The 21,635-nt window shown below is 37.6% G+C and overlaps 1 protein-coding gene across 7 annotated transcripts; it reads right to left on the reverse strand.

Moving 5' to 3' along the window:
- Positions 1-1,941: 1,941 nt before the first annotated feature.
- On the reverse strand, positions 1,942-21,150 carry LOC137262141 (cleavage and polyadenylation specificity factor subunit 6-like). 7 transcript variants are annotated; one of them, XM_067799919.1, is made up of 15 exons: positions 20,978-21,142; positions 19,307-19,384; positions 18,215-18,307; positions 17,175-17,278; positions 16,657-16,826; positions 16,034-16,198; positions 14,349-14,461; positions 13,488-13,599; positions 6,903-6,974; positions 5,785-5,921; positions 5,342-5,421; positions 4,513-4,628; positions 4,029-4,176; positions 3,481-3,691; positions 1,942-2,289 (listed from the first exon to the last, which is right to left on the reverse strand). In XM_067799919.1, the coding sequence occupies exons 1-14, from the start codon at positions 21,032-21,034 to the stop codon at positions 3,484-3,486; spliced, it is 1,653 nt and encodes a 550-aa protein (XP_067656020.1). In that variant the 5' UTR covers positions 21,035-21,142; the 3' UTR covers positions 1,942-2,289; positions 3,481-3,483. The 7 variants fall into 7 exon arrangements, with proteins under 7 accessions (XP_067656020.1, XP_067656021.1, XP_067656022.1 ...); XM_067799920.1 differs by having other exon boundaries at positions 3,466-3,691; positions 20,978-21,103; XM_067799921.1 differs by having other exon boundaries at positions 14,355-14,461; positions 20,978-21,089.
- Between the last annotated feature and the right edge of the window lie 485 nt (positions 21,151-21,635).

Raw genomic sequence — 21,635 nt, forward strand, 5'->3', positions numbered from 1 at the left:
ATCATTCTGCATTTCCTCCATGTTTCTCTAATGGAATTTTCAACAGCAATGTTTTTTCCACAGTAGCCTCCATAGGTTGTGAAGAGTTTCCCTAAGTGTGTGGTACAAAATGTAACAGGTTACGGATCAAAATGGATTGCAATAAATACAAACAACTGAAAAGTTATTTTAACCTGGATCTCCTTATATTGTTATTGTGATGGGGTTCTCAGCAAATCAGAGGGTACCAGGTACACCTTCCATTCACACAACTACCTTCCATTAAGTGTGCAACACTTCAAGCTTATGAAGTATTAGTGAATAAAAGAGTGTTCACGAAAAGTGTCAGACTCTCAGACAAATCCGGCAGATTCGCTGATGGTCAGATGGAAGGCTACAACCCACCAGAACCAGTGACTGCCTGTATATTTCACAACAACTTTGACATGTGGCACATGTACGATCGTATGAAGTCTACAACACACCAGAACCAGTGAGTGACTGTAGATTTCACAACATTAACATGTGACACGTGTATGCTGTTAATAATTTTACGTCTGTTAATAATTTCAATACCAAGTGAAAGAAATGTTAAATCTGAAATGTGTGTTTAAATTTTATTTCTAGGATCGCTGGGTAAGCCAGACATCTGAGCATTACAGCACCCATAGCCTCTCACCTTGAGACACCATTCGTGAACACTGATAGAATCCCTTAGTATGTTGTGAACAGGACATATTCCTGTATAGATTGCTATACCACTCACACAGAACTGAGGGACAGCACATCAGCACCTATCTGCCACACAGGTAGGTGATACATTAAAGCACTTCAGAAGGTAAAGAGTCATGCATGATTGCAAAGGAAATGCTGAAACAAGCATCAGCTAACAACTTCAGAAAGCTAAAGTCTGCACAGGTTTTGCAATCAGTGCCTCTAATCTCAGATGATAAATTCAAAAAGATATCCTAAGAATCAATCACACTAGGAAATGACTTATGAACTGTGTAAAGCCTATATAAATACCAATATAGTCATCCTAACATATATACATCATGGCACCATCCATAGGGTTTTTGGTATTGGTTCCATACTTACCTCATATTTTCAAATGTAGACAGTTTGAAACTATGACAAGGTCAGACAACACACTTAATGACATGGAGTCATATCTTTAAGCTCTAAGTACTGCAAATTATTAATCTGAAAAACACATCTGTTCATCCTAAACATTTAGTCCATCAAATTTTGTGTTTGCTGCAGATTTCTCCAGAAATGGTCCACCAGTTAAGCACAAGCACCAAGTTTGATACAAACTACCTTTCAATTTGCTTACTGCAAATGTTTTAAAACTGATCTCTATGTACAACACACAATCACAGCCACAATATTATCAATTATTAGACAATACACATGGACGACACAGTGGTATGGTTAAAGCATTCACATATGACCTCAGACTGTCCTACAATGTCTATGTGAAACATACACATTTTTATTGGTAACCTGAAAGGCAAGATTCTAAAATTCAGTTTAAGTCAACTTCACACTTTCCTTAACATTAGTTTCAAAAACTTAAAAAACAGAGCACTTGGACAAGGTTGCATAACTAACATCTGTGAAGTCTTGAAAAGACAGATGTGTTCCTAAACCTTTCCAACTGAAATGGACCATTTCCCATTTATACCTCAGTACCTTCTTAAACAGTATACAAGGCATCCCCAAAACTATTGTGGTTCTTACAGCCATTCAATCTGATATTGTTTAGAATCGTACCAGAATATAATCAGTAGATCAATAAATAATACTGCATCTAAATTGTTATGAAATCAGTGAAAACCACAACAATTCTTTGCAAAACAAAGCAGTTTTTGACAATAATTTTAAAATCCATATCTAAATTCAAACACATTTTAACTAAACCCTTGTGAACAGGAAACACTGTAAATAACAAAACTATACTTATGAGCTAAGAACTTTATTCTGAAAATGAAACAACAGCAATTGGAAAGCGTTAAAACTCCTCCTTCTTGCTACGAGAAGATAAGACGAATGATTTCAGTAAAAGCTGCATGATTGTAGCGAGTGTCTTTTCCATGGCGTTGGGAACAAAGACGAATGGTGATACTTGAGTCTTTCCACTGTAATCCATAGCTTGAACTCTTGATCCATATATGATGATGAAGTGATGATGACGTTTAACAAGTATTTACGGTACATTCCACAAGATATATCATGTGACAATACAGTCTAATCACTCAATGTAGCATGGGACAATCGGTTCAAATCACATTGGACAGCATGTACAACCTATAAGAAATGGAAAGACAGATTTTCATCCAGAAAAACATTAAATGGTATTGAGGTGTGTTGTTCCCAAATTCCAAATTATTCACTTTTTAAGAGCCTAAGATTTAGCAAAGACAAAACACAACTGCATAAAGCCAAGTCAACAGGAATACACCAAAGCCAAAAACATGTTTCCCGTTGTTGTTTTTTTTTGTAACTATTAGCACTGCTACACAAATAATAGGCTTAGACGAGAAGAAATTCTCCCAGGTGTTGGAATTAATCACCAGACAGATACATGATCCTTTCCACTCTTATCTGGTTGTTGTTGGAATTTGGGAAACCAAAGTTATTATGAAGACAATGTTAAAGTGGAGCAAGCACAATGACAAAATTATGCAATGAAAACAATTCATTCAAATAATCACATCACTGATGTAAAACAGAAGTAACATCTATCAAACACAACTGTGTTGACAGTCAATACGACATTCTGCTAGTGTACATGTAAAGAGGGACTTCAACAAAAAGCCAGCCAGCAAGAAGGACAATAATTGAATATCCAAAGTGACTGGAGCACAGAAATCTGACAAAGAAATGCAACAGTTGAGTCCCTCTTTAACAAAACCTATCACATACGTACATATGCAGAAAAATACAAAAGCTAGAAACTCTCTACTTCATTTGTATCATTTTGATATAGAACTGCCCCAGACTAAATCAGAACAATTCCAAATCTAGAGGACCTGCCATGACAAATAATGTCCAAAAATACTTGACAAACACAAACAAGCTCAGGTAGAAACCATTTTCATAAAATTCAAAAATTCAACATTTTCAGTACTCTAGGACTGGTGTGATAACGGGTTATCTACAGCCATCCTGAAATGAAAAGCTGGAAAGAAAAATCTGTGGAAAGAATAGCTGGACCACGGATCATTCATCACTCTGAAAGACAGTCACAACATGAAGCTAGCATATAAATAAAGTCTGTTAAGACTAAAAATTATTAAAGTAAATGACTTTCAAAATAAATTTACAAAAACCCATCTCTTTAAAGCCATAAAATTTATGAGCCCTTCATTTGCAAGGAAAATTTGTCTGAATTGTAATACCTTTTCCAAGTAACTTCGAATAATTGCATTAAGAAACTTTCAAATCAGGTAACTAATTCCAAATAATTGATTACGTGTTTACCTCCAATAAACTGACCTGTTAATGCCGTCTGCTGTAATCTCGCTCTCCTCTATCCCTTTCCCTCTCTCGGTCCCTCTCCCTGTGTCTCTCATCATGGTAGCGATCCCTGTCCCGGCTCCTCTCTCGGTACTCTCGGTCACGACTGCGGGACCTGTGACGACTCCTCTTTTCACGGTCGCGGTCACGATCACGTTCCCGTGACCTAGATCGGCGACTGCTACTGCTCCTTAAATAAGAGTTGGAACAATGGTTATCCTGATATGAATGTCTATCAAAATAAATACATTCTTCAGAATACATGGTGCGTTACATGCAATGATAGTGGAATCATTCTAACAGACGAGAGTAAGTCTTTTTTCACTCTGATGTTAGCAATATTCCCGCAATATGTCAAAGGACACCAGAAATGGGCTTTTCACGTTGTAACCATCTTGGGAATCGAACTAATGTCTTCAGAAAAACGAGCAAACTCTTTCACCACTAGGCTATACCCCATCAAACTGAACAAAGAAGAAACAAATCCATGGTATGATCCAGCAACAAAGGAGCATCTTGCTACTCACTTGGATCCATAGGATTTCTCCTCAATGCCATGAAGAGTGTCTTGAAGTGAGCTGATGAGGATCTTGCAGCGGTCATCAGCAGCAATCTTTGACTGCTTGATCAAAGAAATTGCTGTCACCAATGTCTCAATAGCACTAGCAAAGTCACCTGCAAAGATATTGGACATTAGAGTTAAACCAATGGAACAATAACTCACTGCAACAACAGTTAAATCTCACAAGCTTCATACAAAGAATCCTATTCTGCAGCTTGGAATGTGTGATTGTTATTTCATGGAAAGACAGCTATTATATTATTTACAACAGAGCAACAGATATGAACCTGGGCAAGGCAAAAATAAAGGTTTACTCCATAAGCTACAATCTATGGTACTGGTGTGAATGTCTACATGTAAAACATGATTTTTCAGTGAGCACTTTGAAAAAAGGAGTTTCCAACACAGACATGCTTTCTGTTCATGAAATGTTAGCCGCGAAATATCACCTGCACTTGCATCCTGTACAGCCCTATTGATAGCACTGCTGGATACAGTTTTGTTTCTCTGGAAGATCTCCTCAAACTCCTGCTCACTTAAAGCAGGTGGAGGAGGCTCGTGTCGACTGAAACCAATCAATTAATACCATATATTTTATCACTCTCCATCCTTATGTAATCGTAAACATAAGTTCTATGACTATTAGTTCATCAGTTATTCCTTATAAAGGGAACATACTGAAACACGCTAAAAGAGGTTCAAACTTCTGTAAGACCTTTTGATACCGTAACTATTTGGGCAGATCTGTAAGACAAGTGCCAGACTTCTCTGGTGACACAATAACACATCCTGTTCAAGGCAAGAAATTACTTTGCCATAAACATGTCTTAACACAGTATGATATAGGACAGAAAAATAATCTAAAAAGAATGTAATTGTTAAATAAAGGTTTCCTTGACTTGATTATATCAAAATTAACAATAGGTACATCTACAAATAAGTATACAACTTATAAACACTTATATGAACATGCATCTGTGTAATGTAATCTTAGGCTATTACATTTAAACAAATTCTTTTGTAAAATAAAGAAACTGTTGTGAAGGCCTTGTATGGACTTGTGTTATTTCCCAGTCAAAAAAACAGGAATAAGTAAGACAATAAATGTAAGCGGTTTAGATTCACAAATGTAATCTACAAATATTATCCCAGAGAGAAGCTGACAAGTAGGTGATGGTGTTATTTAATCAGAGATTCCAGAAGTATGAAAACATGGCCCTGACCATTCTAACACAAAGCCATCTCTGCTGTTTGGCAGCAGTCAGTCGAGGAACCTACCTTTCTGGAGGAGGTCGGCCCATGAATGGATCACTAGGATATGACTGGGGTGGGGGACCCCGTCCATATGGATCACCAGGCTGGAAATGAAGATTATTATGCCTTAAAACACATTAGCAAATACAAATAAAAACATGTTCTGAAAATTACTCTCACAAAAACACAAAAAAGAAGTATTCTAACCTCAAAGCATATGAGTCATACAACAGCAATGACACATCAAAATGACAGCAGCATTCCAGTTTTATAATAACAAGATGAACAACTACTAAACAATGGATGAAAATACATAGGATCAACTTTCCAGATGTCTTGTGAGGTTTCTCTTAGACAAACTTGAAAGCTTTTTCCAATGCCACTTCTCGGAACATGATCCTGAAGCTGAGCATATGTACACAGAGCACAACCTGCATGATCTACTGTGCATCTACTGTGATACTTACAGCTGGTCCTGGTGGTGGGGCTTGACTGTGGGGGGGTGGGAAGAACGCTGGGTTGACATGGGGGGCTGGCGCTTGCATGTGTCCAGGGGGAGGCCCAGGCACGGGTGGCATCTGTGATGGGGGGCCACCAGGGAATCCTGTTGGTAGTCATCAATAGGTTAATAAACAAACATACGTCTAAAAATGATCAAGCAGTTACAAACAATGGCTAACGAAACAAGTCAGGACAAAACAAATGAATTCTGTTGAGCTATTGCGACTCTTCTTAAACAGGAGAATATCTATTGATAGAAAATCATCGAGTTCTTTCTATGGCTGTTTCACATGTTTCAAAAACATTATCAACACCAAAAAACACTTTACAGGTCAATTATGAAAAATACAAAATTACGGATGACTACTTCTTGTTTACTGCATAATGCGCACAATTGACAAGAAGTTGTCCTCCATAAAGTTGGACGTTTCATTTTGACTCACTAACTTCTACAATGCCGATCAAACTATTACAAGTCAAATCATATCACAGCATGGGAGTATGTCACAACTGACCAAATTCAATAAATTCACAACTTGACAAGGATAGTGGCCCCCAAACCTCACAGCACACCATTGCACATGTCCAAATTAACAAAACAGGTTTGAAACTTGATAACATTAGTCAGTGGTATATATGGAATACTCAATCTTGCATATATATCCAACATTCATGTTGATATTCTTTTCTAACATGATATCAGTGTTTTTCAGGAAGTCATCAGGACCAGTGTTAATACAAATGCCAAATATCCAAGGGTACAAAGTTTATAAGCTTTCATGCATTCATGATGTTACAAATTCAGTGAACAAGCCAAAAAACCACACCCATCTCTTCCACAGTCCACCTCAAAATTATCATTCTGGTCCTGATGAAACTAGCCAGTACTAGCCTGAACAGCAAAAAGTTCTTAGAAAAAAAACAATCAAAAAAAGTTTTAGCATTAGTCCAAATGCCTCAGGGTTGAAGGCTTGTGCAAATTTCTATCCCTGGCAAATTCTCATGTGCCAGTACATTTGCTAAACCCTGCTGAAACACTAATTACAGTGTAATCTCCTAATCCAAATATAACAAAGTGCAGTACCTGGTCCCATAGGTCTTAGACCCGGAGGGGGGACCGGCTGCGGGGGCGGAGGCCCAGCGTTGGGGAACGGAGCTGAAATAATCAAGGTTAAAATCTAAATTCAACAAGGTCCCAATTCCTGAATTACTCATTGGTTGACAACCATGACAAGATCATGTAAAATGTTACATATATATGCAAGTTTTGTGCAGAAAATGAAATGCCTCTATGAAGTCATTCCTATGTCACAGGCCAATGGTTGCATTTTTGTACTACTTGAGATAATGTGCACATGCTCTATGGGTAAAAAGTACAGGCGTGAAGAAGTCTTGTCACAAAAGGAGGCAAACAAATATCCCCTGATTCCTAATACGAATTATGAAATCTAATCACCATAGGGCAAACATATGACATCTGAAAATCAGTCACAGTAGATGCCTTCTGGTTACATGTATCAGGTTACATGTATCAAAGAACATAGACAAAAACTGGGATAAGCAGAGCTCCAGATAAGCTGCATATTTGCAGAAAAGTTGACATACAAGAAAAATAAATACCAGAGTATGACAAAAGCACTAAATATTTATGTTTGGGCTATGTCAAAATAAGAATGCTTATTTACACAATGCATTAAAGTCATGTTGCATATTTCATCATTCCAATCCAATCGAAACAAACGTAAAGTTTTCCCACCTCCAAATGTTTGTGTGTAAAAGAATCTTGAATAATTCTAAACTGAAATTAGATGAACAACACAGACAGAATACCAGTCATGGTTTGTCAACCCTTCAGTGACTGGCCCATTTGTAAATAGTAACCAATCATACAGAGGTTTTCTTTCTGCAAGTCCTGTAAACAATTGACAATGTCAGGCAAATGTGGTTGAAAGCTTAAACACTCTCATAATAAAATATCTAGTTTTTCGATGCCACAAACAGAAAACTATTTCATTAAAGGACTGCTAGAAAAATTGATAGACAAGTGCCATGTTTCACGATCAGATTCTATTGATGGTGATATCTTAAAAGAACTTGTAACATTAGCTGTTCGCGGCATCAAAACAGATGTAAATGAAGGCACATATTATTTCTTACAGAACAAGTGGATAAAGTCACATTAGCTATTAGCTGTAATTTATCATTATTAGTCAACCGAGAGGATTTTGTCCTTCAAATACAAAAATGTTGCACCTCTTATACTTCTTATTTGAAATAAATACCTGGATTTTAAAAACATTTGGGTATCAAAAAGTATAGATGCCCACTTGAAATTGGAAGTACCTACTTAATTTCAAAAGTATAGGTATCGTACGCACATAATCAAAAGCTAATCTGGAGCTCTGGATAAGCCTTTTCAAAACTGAACAACTCTGATTACACATTATGAAGATGTTTACATTCATAAAAGAAACTAACAATTGTATACATACATTTCAGTTTTCATGTTATGAACTGAAGTTCTATCGGGGGTGGCTACTCATAAAATTATCATCTTATCTTTGCACCATTGTTTACCAATTGATACCCGGAAAATGTCAAATTACACTGTAAGTATTCACACCAACATATTATTTCTTTGAACATATCCTCTCTAAAAGATAACAACTCACCATTAAATCACAATTTGCTCCACTGAACACTTTAGTGATGATGAAACATATTCATTCAACTCTCTTAATACACTGGTGACTGATAGCAAATGGCACAAGCATAGTACTGTCATAAAAATATCAAAGTCTGTGACTGGAATCAATATTCCAACACCAACTCATGTAAGAATCAGATTGGACTGAGTTCAGCTGATAAACTGACAGTAAATTCTAATGAAAATTATGCCAAGTGCAAGTCAGAAAGTCTCTAAAGTTCGTTTTTTTGCTCAGACTGACTTGACAGCAGATGACAAAAGGTATGTTGGTAAGTACAAACATCTCATTCATTCATGGCTGAGCATTTCTTGACAATAAATAAAAACTAAACTCATTTTGTACAGGAGGCGGATCAATGAGCGAAGTATTCAATATGCAGTCACCAGGTAAGGGAGGAGGAGAGAACACATATCACTGAACATGTGGACAAAAGGCTGGGGAAATAACATACCAGTTCCTACTTACCTCAGAATCCTTACTACCATAAAATACACAGACCTAGCACCTAGTATCTCTTACTCAACTGATCAGCATGTTTAATGATTTCGTCACGGATGCATTTCTTTTACTGAATTACTATTTTGTCAAAATTTTGAACAGGCAGGATAACGGCAAACTTTCAGTTAACTGGATGCAAGAATTTGAGACACTGCAATCATGTCCAATTGCTGTCAGCAACTGGGGTCAAGGGTTGCTGTTGTTCCTGTGAATAGCTATGTCTGGACAACTTACAGTTTTGAATTGATCACACATGGATCTACCTCCTTTGTGTGTGTCGCTCATTTGGGACAGATAAATAATTCTGAAGTTTTACATGACATGAGGTACATTTCACCAGACCTGAGTTTCCATGTTTAGAACATAAAAACATCAACAAATCATTAACATTAGTCACGTAACATTAGCTGAAAAGGTGTTTCTAAAAACATTTCCTGCCCATTTGATGCTAATAAGGATTCTGATTAGATATTTTCACCAAAACCATGGGTAGAGTTCAAAAGCCCTCAAAGAAATGTCTATCTACTTACTAAAATTAAAAACAAGAAAATGCAGCATTGCATAGTGTTTTATTATAATATGATTACAGCGGAAAAAGACAATCTGTCAACAAGGAAGCCAAGAGTTATCTGCCCTCACCTTAGGCAACTAAGGTCATTAAACAGCTAACACCATTTCAAAATTCCTAAAACTATATTCTTGTAAAAATTACAACATGACACTTCACATTAACTTACCTTATAGTTACACAACAGTTTTGATACTAACCAGCCAAAATAAATTTCTTACAATAATTGTAAAGTGTCAAAACATTCAGTAACCATAGTAACACTACTCAGAGAAAAAACACGGGGTAAATGATTGGCATGCTCTTTTTAAGGATAACAAACAAAATGCAGGTAGAGATGGCCCATGATACCACATAAATAGGAGTTATCTCCCCTAACTTACCCCCAGGGGGTGGAGGTTGACTGGTTACAACCATCGTTTCTAAAAGGCAAATAACAAAATGGTGCGGATAGTGGGATAAGATAATAATAAAAAAAAATAACAAAAAAACCAACCCTGTCTTAACAATTATGGGGATAATTCACTTATGGGAATAGAAGCACAAAAAAAAGTTGAAATAAAAAGAACATGCACAAAAAAATGAGAAACACCCTGTGGAGGTTAAATATCAAATGTATAGATAAAAATGGAAAGTATGTACTTTGGCTATTATGAAGCTAGAGCAGAAACATCAATGGTGTTTGTGATCAACATGACTTGAGGTGCACATTAACTAGAATCTGACTAAATAAGTTACATCTATTCCTAAATGAACCAATTGCCCTGGGTATGAAATTACCTACATAAGCAGCATGCAAATTGAGCCAGGAGAAAGCCCATGAGCAGTAATATTGTGTTTGTCTTGTAGTGATAGTAATGATGTTCCATGTGTAGGAAGTAGGTACAGTCTGTTTGAGTCAGAAACGGACAGATGAATTGTAAATTTTATCACTGTACAAAACTGCCACATATATACAAATAGTGCACATGTTTATTACCAGACAGCTTGCTGATTTTGACAATTTTCCAGACGCCACCAAAAAAGCTGTTTAAGAAACTATCATTATTGAAAACGCAAAAGTTGTTATCTGTCACTACGGGGTGAAACCAAAGAAACGGAACAGCCACCATCTTGTCTTTCAAAGGATACAGGTGCCTGATGAAAAATGAATTTGAATGACATGAAACAGTTGATGATTAATCGTGCGATTTATTTCGTGATGAAGGGGCAAATTTTAAGCCAATAATAAATTCCTTAAGCAAGCATCAAAAGCTTTAGTATCAGCAAGTGTACTGACAAATCTTCTGGAACACAAACCTGGTGAGGGTGATATAAAGCAGGTAGGGGCAGTGTCAAAATCACACAAATTAAAACATTTGGACAACTTCCAAAAGAATCTTGTAAGGCAGTACATCAACAAGCTCTATTATGAAAACAAATGCATGGCGCTGAAAATTATAAAAAACATCTAAGTAAAAAAAAGCAGAAGTCAGTACTCTGTGAACGCCCTGATGTTGTTCTCTTGAGAAATAAGTTTCTCAGGGTAATAAAGAAGAAGCGTGAGGAAAGGTTCGAGCCAGTGTACTTGGACAAGACCTGGGTCAATGAATCCTTGCACACTGCCAGCAGCAGACATGAGAATGACAAATTGTAAAAAACACTGAAATATTTTTAACAATCTTCTCAGCTATTCTCAACGAAATTTGTTCTTTACAGACGATTCAATGTCTTTTACATGATTGTCATTTTCACCTCACTTGATAACGTTAGCCATTTTCCCGCAAAATGCTGTTTACCATGCACGCAAGGCTACGACAATTCACTCCTTATACATTACCACTAGAATAGGTTACTGAACTGGGGATAAGAAACAACACACCACGTAGGTTCCGATTGTTCGCTCTCCGCATTACAAATAGAACCTCCACACACAGTTAGCAAACACTTCCGTGTTTCATGAACGGCGCTTCCCTTTTGATATTACACCCCCTCACACCCCTTAAACTGTTATTGCAAATTTACATTGATCTCAGAAATGAAACCATTTCAAAATGAAACCAAAAACACGGAAATCCGCAAATTTGCAGAAAATGTTCATATCTGCTGCAGTCAGTGGGTACCCGATGGGGGTTGATAAGTGGTCACATAGAAAGCTGCCTCTAGGGAAAGGAGATAGACTAATCATTCCACATGTTGGTTGCTCCAGCAAAGGTTTTCTCCCAGGCTGCGACTTGGTATTCAGGGCAGTCCACAGATAAGAGAGACTACCATTCCAAGATGAATGGTGTGGTTTTCCTTGATCTGGGTTAAAAACAAGGTGGTACCAGCTCCACCAGAGAAGTCTTTTATCATCATAGACAATGCCCCATACCACAGTGTGCACAATCCCGACAGCAAAGCCCCGACATCAAACAGTCGAAAAGGTGTCATGATATCATGGCTCGACAAATTTCAGATTGCATGGCCTTCAAAGGTAACCAAGCCTCAGCCATACGAGATCATAAAAACCCACTAAGTGTGAACCTTTCTACAAAGTTGACAGTAACATAAAAAGTAAGGGTCGCGATATATACTGACCTTAACCCAATTGCAATGATATGGGGTATTGTTAAAGGAAATGTTGCCAGATCAAACACAAGTTTTAGATTACGTGACGTAGAGGTTTTGGTTAAAGAATCCCTTTACAAAATCACAATTGAAACTTGGCAAAATTGTGTCAACAAAGTAGCTAACGTCTTTGAACAAGGTTACTGGTCTCGTGATGGCTTACAACAGGCAACTGTGGCACCACTTGTCATCCCTTTCAGTGTTAACGAATGGTGTTTCATAGTAACAGGACATTGGCTCCTGTAAGCTTCAGATGTCTGTCTGACCCACTGAAAATTCACAGGATCCACAGAATAAAATTAAACACACATTTTTCAGATTTAACATTTCTCATTCTTGGCATTGAAATTATTAACATTATATAATGACAAACATTATAAACATAAATTTATAAACAGTGAACAAGTGTGGCGTGCCACAAATAACAACTTCCGACAAAGTTGTTGTGAAGTATTCAGTCAGACACTTGGGCCAGCAGGTTGGGAACTTCTGTCTGACCGTTGGCAAATCTGCTGGATTTGTCAGAGGGTCAGGCACTATTCGTGAACTCTGCCCCCAAGCAGTGACTATAACACTATGACAGACGAGGAACCAACAGGTCTCCTGCCATGCCTGCCTGTTCCGTTTCTGCGGTTACGGTTTCACCCTGCCGTGACAGATAACAACTTTTGTACTCAATGATGATAATTTCTTAGGCAACTTTTTGGGTGGTGTTCGGGAAAATTTTCAAATATCAGAAAGCTGTTGGGTATTAGTAAATGATTAACACTATTTATATTTATGTGGCAATTTTGTACAATGATAAAATTTGCAATTTATTGGACCATTTCTGACTCAAACAGACTGTATGGAGTGATGAAAAACATTGGGAAGAATAGCTGGAAGTTGGATGATACAAAAGAAACTTGTCAGATCGCAGATAAAGTATGAACATAAGTTCAGTTGAACTGTCAGCTTGATTAGATCATAATGACTTGTACTGATGTATCATATGCAGTTTAAATCTAGACCAAGGTTAAGAAAGACTTCATTTTCATCATCAACATCAAATGACAGTAGATACACCAGTTACTCTTCATTATCACTGTGCAGTGATGTGCAGATAACTTAAACAGTTTGTAAAATGCTATGTTCTGACAAAGTGAGGAGTCATCACCAACCTTAACATTGTGCTTTCTGTGCATATTATAAACATATCAGTTAAAAACAAGTGCAATACATGTAGGGTATTCCCTGTAGAACCTCAACCTTCAGTTAAAGTCTTCATTCATGTCTTGTAATCCTTATTCAGTAACTAACAACTTACCTGGAGGTCTATCCCACTCTGGCCTAATAGGTGGGGGTGGACCCCTGGGGTCAGGACCTGGACCTGGGGGACCACGAAGATGGGGAGGGGGTCCAGGGCCCATTCTTGGAGGCTGCAAAAATACAGTCAACTTCTGATACACTGAACTCAAAGGGGAGTCAGATTTGTTGTGAATATTTTCTGAATGTAATTTGAAATGAGATAATTTATATCAGGTTACAATATCAAAATATTTTATGTACCAATTCCTAGTGTCTAATGTTTTTGTGACTGATTCTCATTAATTAAACAAACATAGAATATATTTTTTCCTATCAAGGAAGTAATTTCATCTTACCATTAGTTTGCACACTATCTTAAATAACTCAGTGAAAAATTGGATTTAAACTTTGCAAGTTTAAGCTGGACCAATAGTAAGAAAAAAAACTTAAACATCATGCAACATCACATTGTGTTCCTAAAATAAGAAGATGAATAGGAGGGAATAGGGGTTAACAAACGGTCTTATTGTGGTTTTTAGTGAATGAATTCACAATATGAGAAGTTGACTGTAAATCATTTCATTGGTCACAAGTCACAACATGACAAGATTAAAAAAATAAACCATGCTTAGAGCATATCATATTTGTATCATGACTGCTCCAAAAACCGGCACACCAGTGACAGATGCATTAACCACTAACAGCTATGTCACTGATGAAATATACATCCATGCACATGGTTTAGATATTAATTTATCGCAAAATATCATCGTTCTTCCCCATACTCCACCCCATCCCCCAATATTGACCCATTTCAAGAGCTGTGTGCCATACGTCTATACAATCAGTTCAGGTATTAATTATCCCAAATTAGACTAACCTCTACCATTCCTGGAGGAGGAGGTCCCTGTGGAGGCCTCAGGGGTGGTGCTCCTGGGGGTGGGAGCCCTCCAGGGGGAGGAAGCTGTGGCGGAGGACCAAGTCGGGGTGGTCCTGAAGCCAAAGCAATCGAACAATCAAATTAAAATCTGAATATTTAGTGTGAGAAACTATGCATATATAAGGTATGAACACACAATGACATTTAGAAAATGCTCAAATGGAAGGTGTTATATTTGGTTTCTAGGTGAAACACAGATTCTAGTACTTTTTGGTCCAGGATTCGAACCCACATCCTCAGAGTCAGACACCTAATTGCCACCACACCACCGCAGCATCCACAAAAATGAAAGTTGGACAACTTGTAGTCTTGACAAAAGACTTTGTGTACCCTTCTGGACAGGAAATACTAGGAAGCCATAAAGATAAAGGGTAGATTAGGTCTTTAGCAACCCATGCTTGCCATAAAAGGCAACTTTGCTTCTCGTAGGAGGCGACTAACAGGATTGGGTGGTCAGGCTTGCTGACTTGGCTGACACATGTCATCAGTTCCCAACTGCAGAGGTCAATGTTCATGTTGTTGATCACTTGACTGTTTGGTCCAGACTCAATTATTTACAGACTGTCGCCATATAGCTGGAATATTGCTAACTGCAGCATCAAACTAAACTCACTCATTCGCTCATAAATATTAGGCTGAACAGGAGCATGTTATACATATCTAACTCAAGTCCTGATCAACACTGACACAGTTCAGGAATGTCAACCATTAGTGTTACTAGCATGATATGTGCTATCTCTAAGTATGGTAATCTGGGAACAAACTGACAAAAATGCCAAAGATTAATCACTTCTCAAAAAGGTACTGGAATAGGTGGACATGAAAACATGTAGCTCTAAAATTGCAGTTGTAACATGAAGACAAGAAGTCATCAATATTAACCACAATGACAAAATACTCTTTAAGAATATGTCTACTAATTATGATTACAGTGTGTCAATGTTTTGGAGTGCATATGGCAGAGTGGAAGGAGAGTATTATAAGGTTCTTCTCCAGAAAAGAACATTACCACCAAATTCAGTCGAGGTCAAACTTGCTGCCATGGAAACACACGAAAATATTTTCTTCAGAAATCCACTTCAACCAATACCACCAGATCTACGTGCCAAGTTTGGTGAAGAAATAGTGAACAGTTTTAAAGTTCTGCTCTGGCAAAGAGTACAACCACCAATTTCAGTGAAAGTGAAACGTCTTGTCATGGAAACCACCAAAATATAATTCACACATTGGTCTAACTCTCAAAAAGAAACATCTAGGGATCAAGGTGAACATGACAAACGTGTACCAAATCTGACAAAAGCTTAGCTGAAAAGATCTGCTCTGGACAAGATGGCATCCTCAAAGCCACAGCCCAAGTTTCCATGGAAACTGCCAAAATTATAATTCATATCTGGGTGTAACCCCTAAAAAGGCACATCTAGGGATCATGCTTGATATGTGTACCAAGTTTGGTTAAGCTAATAAAAACGGCTTAGCAGATATGCTTCGGGCATGTATGGCAGGGTGTACGGATGGAACTCGAATGCTCAGTGTGAAACACTTGTAATATGGTTAGAAACATTTCCATGAATGAGCCACATCATCAACCTGGCAACAACTGCTACCAGTACCGCACTGTGACCTACCTCCATACATGGGTGGAGGGCCACCATGAGGGGGTCCAGGTGGGGGTGGACCTTGTGAAACTTGAGGAGGAGGACGCTGCATGCCACGAGGAGGAAAGTTTCCAGGTTTCCCTTGTTGGTTGGGTGGAGGCTGGTTGCGAGGATTGCTTCTCTGATTTCTGTTGCCTAGACCAATATATAAAAGGTTGTTGAGAATATCAGTATAATGAAACAAAGGTTTCCAAGGTGTGCAAGACATCTGCCTTATCAAAGCTTTGGCACCAACCCATATTGATGTAGTCTTAAAAAGATGTAACTAGGCCATGGATATCAAGTCCAGTGGCTAAAGTTGTAGGGTGGACAATAACATACACATGAAGAACATATATTCTTAACCTTCATATATATATATCACCTTAATAATATCATCTTAATATATGCACTGGAAGAAAATATCAAGACATTATATAATAATCATTTTGTGAATCGTGTCTTTGTAACTGACAATGTTATTAATTTGCAAAAACCTCCAAACTGCTTCACACATGTTCTTAGAAAACTATGTTTATATGTTCTTATCAAAGGTCTTAACCCCTCTCTAACACAATGACCTAGGCAAAAATCACAACACTGCAAAGTCTAACCATTTTGTGGAGGTCCTTCGCCACCCTTTCTGGCTGCAGCCTCAAACTGGCTGAGAGCCTGTCTACTGTAAGGAGTCACCTGGGGCACCTGACCATGCATCTCTTTCTTAGGCAGCTTCTCAAATATATGCCTGGAGGAAGACTCAGAGCCCACCACAACTAAGGCAAAACTGAAACATTTGTACATGTCATATTGAAGAATTATAAGTGCAGCTCATAAAGCACAATCTTACATTAGATGAAACACATTCATAATTCAAAAGCGATAAAAAAAGGATGGGGACACAAAACCAAAGAAGCCAACTGTACAATACTGAGGCAATGTGGGCAAAAGAACATTTTAACAAACCTGAACTATTCTTTGAACACATCAAAGCAAAGAGTCAAAACATGTGGTATATGCATTACTTATGTCACATGATTTAAATGTTACACAGCTATGTGTTGAGACTACAGAGTGAAGTAAAAAGAGTTGAGTTTTCCAACTCCCATGACTTCCCGAATGAGAGGTGACATACCCTTTGGATTGTCCGTTTGCTCTGTTTTCGTAAAACTTGATTTCCACAAGGTCATGGACTCCAATGGAAGTCAATGCATCTGTCAAATCTTGATCTGTCGTCCACTGATGAACAAGGAAAGACAAATCACAAAATGGTGCAAAAACTGACAATATAACCACAGTATTATCCAGAACCACTACCACCCTCTCACATGACTTCCGTGACTCACTAACCGCGTCATTAAAACACATTGCAGTGTTCAAGAATAGCATTTGACCCTCTCATGAATCCAGCAGATTCACTAACGGTCAGACAGAAGGGACCAACCCACTGTCCTCAGTGTCTGACTGAATAGTTCACAATGACTTTATCTTAAGTTTTTATTTGTGGCATGTGCCACTTGTTCCCTGTTCATAATTTTTTTGTTTTTAATTACATAACGTAAATAATTTCAATGAATGAGTGAGTGAGTGAACTTAGTTTGCCGTTGCACTCAGCAATATTCCAGCTACATGGCGGTTTGTAAATAATCGAGTCTGGACCAGACATCAGCATGAGCATCGATCTGTGCGACTGGGAACCAATGACGTGTCACACAAGTCAGCGTGCCTGAACACCCGATCCCATTAATCACCTCTTACAACAAGGAGAGTCGCCTTTTACGACAAAAGCATGGGTTGCTGAAGGTCTATACTACCCTGTGTCAATATAATTTCAATACCAAATACAAGGAATGTTAAATCTGAAATGTGTGTTTAATTTTATTCTATGGGTCCTGTGAATTTTCTGCAGGTCAGAACTTCTACAAAGGATTCTAATCATTACTCAAGCGTTTAGTCACCTATGATCTACTACTACATAATGAAATACCCATTAAATGTCATTCTCAGATCTAAAAGTCGCACTTTCTCTAATTCAAAAACTTATTTAAATCACATTACAGTCCATTCACTGAAATATATCAAGTGAAACCTTGAAAACATCTTTTGAGCAAGAAGAAATTATTATGGACAAGTCTGATCATAGCTTATGCAAGTGCTGACAAAATTGCTACTCACCCATGTCAAATTTCCCACATAGCACATGAACTTCTTCCCTGTATATTGTGTGCTTGACAGCATTGGCGTGTGTTGCTTGGAATCTGTATTCCTCTGTGAAAAGAAATTAATGAAACAGTCATCAGAAGGATGTCGACATATGATCTGGAAAGTACAAAACAAGAATGATAATCAGTGAATCCTTGTTATAACCAGGGATAATCTAAAACAGGGATATGCCACTCGCTTGCTTTCTTTACCAATTGTACTAATCAATGTGTGCCTTGTCATGCTTCAATGCACACAGTGACTTGGCTCATTCCCAGCACGACTTCAACTGTGTTAAACAGAACTTCAGCCAATTTATTGTATCAGTCGGAATTTTACAATGAATGAATGAATGAATTATAGAAAGAATTAAGAGCAAGAATTAGGTGAATGAATGAAAGAAATAAAGAAAAAGAATAAAAGAAAGTACATATGTGAATGAATGAAAGAATAAATGATATACCACGGCCTTCCATCCCAAAACATATTAAAGAAACGCAAAAGTATTGCGAAAACATGTGTTATCAGCTGTGCTTTTTAAAAATCTACTTTGAGACATTTTTGTTTACATCAATAATTAATTCAGATATCTTACTGTATGTGGGGAATGGAATGGACATTAACAAGATGTTAACTGACACTGTCACAGAGCCTCTCAACCCTACAGTTTGAAGAGCAAGTGAAACTGGACTGGCCATAATTTCGATGTTTCACCCTTTTCAAACATTCTTTACAAGAATTGGGAGTCTTTAATTACAATACTTTGAAGGACAAATGCTGCTGACCCAAAAGAACAACCGAATAATTTCAAACTACATAAAATTTAACAACACTTTGGGCCAAGCTGGGATTGGAAAAAGGCAGGGGCCATGGGCCATTTTGAACATTAGAATGAGAAATGGCAAATTGAAATCTGGAAGTTTACTATTGATACAAGAGCAGGGGCCCATTCAAAATTCAGAAAATGGCCAAAAATCCTGAAAATGGTCAATTGTCAAAGTTCTCTTTCCCAATGCCTGGCCATGAATAACATTTACCCATGACAGTTCATCAGCAAATACTTACATCAATGCCCTCACTACTGGAGCCAGCTGTGATGACATCGTCATACAAGTCATCTCCATGGTTGGCAAAATCTGTGTCCTGAAATGCAACGTCAAAACAAACAATTTAGTCATGAATACTTTTGACCAGAAGTAAATAAATGTTGTCTAACAAAGAACTTGGCCATGCAAGCTTTCTATTACATACGATTTTTATTTCATGTCATACACCTACCAAAGGCACAGACGGAAATGGAAAATAAAACCCAAAGTATTATCTATAATTTACGTAGTTATTATGTGAAAGTGTGAAATATCTGTCAAATTAGGATAGGCGTATCTACACTATCAGTATCAGGGATATAGGAAACACAAAAAATGGACTTAACCAAGGAGAGACTGGTGCACATATGAGCAATGCGTCCAAAGTGAGTTGTTTGGAACAAACCATGACCTTATGCAAATTTGTGTGCAATGATATTGTAATACATCAGACACTTTTCAAAAGTCCTTAAAAAGTCCGACATAAAAAAGGTTTCATCATACAATGATACATGATAGCTGACATAAGATAATAACTACAATACAGAAACTACTAAGGATGCAGCTACCACAGATTCTCTATATTATAAAAAAAACAAAACAGGTAGCGGGGGTCAACTCAAAAGTAAAGCGGCGTCAGGTATCGGAGACGGTACCTGGGGAAAACAGAAATCAGCTCACATAACCCTTAAGGGAATTAAACTAGAGAAGTAAATGGCATGTCTTAACTTACAAATCATATCCAGTCCTGCCTATGTTTAGGGTGGTCATGTCACCTATATATTTTCAGACATTTAATATGATACCCGTTTTACTGTGAGTGTTATATTCTTTCACATAATCCTTAAGGAAAAAAGACAATGAACATGTTAATCCACAGATGAGACATTTTCATCCCCCACGAAAAAGCATAAAATATCTTCACCCACTAAGGTTCAGACAAGCCATGTGATTTCGTGGTGGCAAATATCAACACCAATTAGATGACTTATCAATTCTTAAAACAGTAAAATTCTTGTAGATTAACAGTTAGTAGATTCACATTTTGAAAATTATGAAATTTACAATGGTCAAGCGAAAAAACATGTGATGGTTCATGAAAAATCTTTAAAATACCATGAGGATATTTTTGCTACTATTGTACTAATATTTTCAAAACGAAAACATTCTAAAATGAAAAAAGGTATCACGTACCAATGAACTCCTGAACAAATATTTTCCATTTGTTTTATACCACAACACACAAAAAACAGATTCTTTTCGTCAAACACTCGTACGAACTGAAAAAAGTCATTGTAATCGAGAAAGATAATTGAACCCGGGAGGATATGTGATGATATTTTTCGGCCGGTGTATTTTCAAATAATACTTTCGAAAGAACGGTGCTGCCATTTATGACTGATGTGAAATAATCCAAATTCTGAATACACGTCTAAAATATGTTCCCCGCCACAGCCAGTTTTGATTTTGCCGGTTTCAGGCAGACGACAAAACGACGCTGTGCGCAAGAAAAGCGAAATTTGCGTCCATTTTGTGCCCAGCAATTAATAGACTAGAATGAGATTTTACATATCGACATTAGTTGTCACTGCACCTAAGATACACCCCAGACAACATCAACTATCACGGCAACGTGTAAGTTATTACCAACCTGATTAAAATCGTCTTCAATATTCGCATACAAATCTATATCCACACTGTCCGCCATTTTCTTTTCCTTTCAGCACAATGCGCTTTCAATCCGAACCACTTTGCGAAACTACAATATCTCAAAGACGACCGCCAAATCTTCATAGTCGAACACACCCGATGTGTTCCAAATGCGTACTCGTGTCACCACTCGCCCCTTTCCGTAACATCCCATAGCATCCGTAACTACTCGACTCCTTCCGTGACTTACAAGGGGAACCGGCTTGCCGGAATGACACGAGTAGTTACGAATGATCTCATGGAAGACGCTATTCGGCTTGTCCCGGAATAACACGGTCACGAACGGAGGGTCACAAATGCTTCAGGTTAATGCGAGTTAACAAATGCGATATCCCCAAAACACTAAAATAAATATTTATTTATTCCATGTATCATTTTGTGTTTGTGCACTACCAAACAAATAAAAACTAGTCGCATTGTTCAAATACGCGACCGGTCCAAATCGTTCTGCATCATATATAGACAGAGTCCTAGTTTTGAGCATCATCGGCCGACATAGACGAACATTACCCGAAAGGTTCGCGTTCTTTCATTACGCACGAGTAAAAGACTGCTAAAGACAGTAGAAATTGGCGAATTTACAAAGGTTTTTGAAAATA

Source organism: Haliotis asinina, chromosome 14 (genome assembly GCF_037392515.1).
Source record: "Haliotis asinina isolate JCU_RB_2024 chromosome 14, JCU_Hal_asi_v2, whole genome shotgun sequence".
Taxonomy (NCBI): Eukaryota; Metazoa; Mollusca; class Gastropoda; order Lepetellida; family Haliotidae; genus Haliotis; species Haliotis asinina.

What these genes read in the sequence shown, in the direction of transcription:
- LOC137262141 (XM_067799919.1), bottom strand. Translation starts at nt 21,034, where the DNA reads ATGGCGGACAGTGTGGATATAGATTTGTATGCGAATATTGAAGACGAT. An exon ending in TGTACAGGATGCAAGTGCAG is followed by an intron (nt 4,177 to 4,512) that starts GTGATATTTCGC and finishes ATATCTTTGCAG; the next exon opens with GTGACTTTGCTAGTGCTATT. An exon ending in GAGAAATCCTATGGATCCAA is followed by an intron (nt 3,692 to 4,028) that starts GTGAGTAGCAAG and finishes CTCTTATTTAAG; the next exon opens with GAGCAGTAGCAGTCGCCGAT.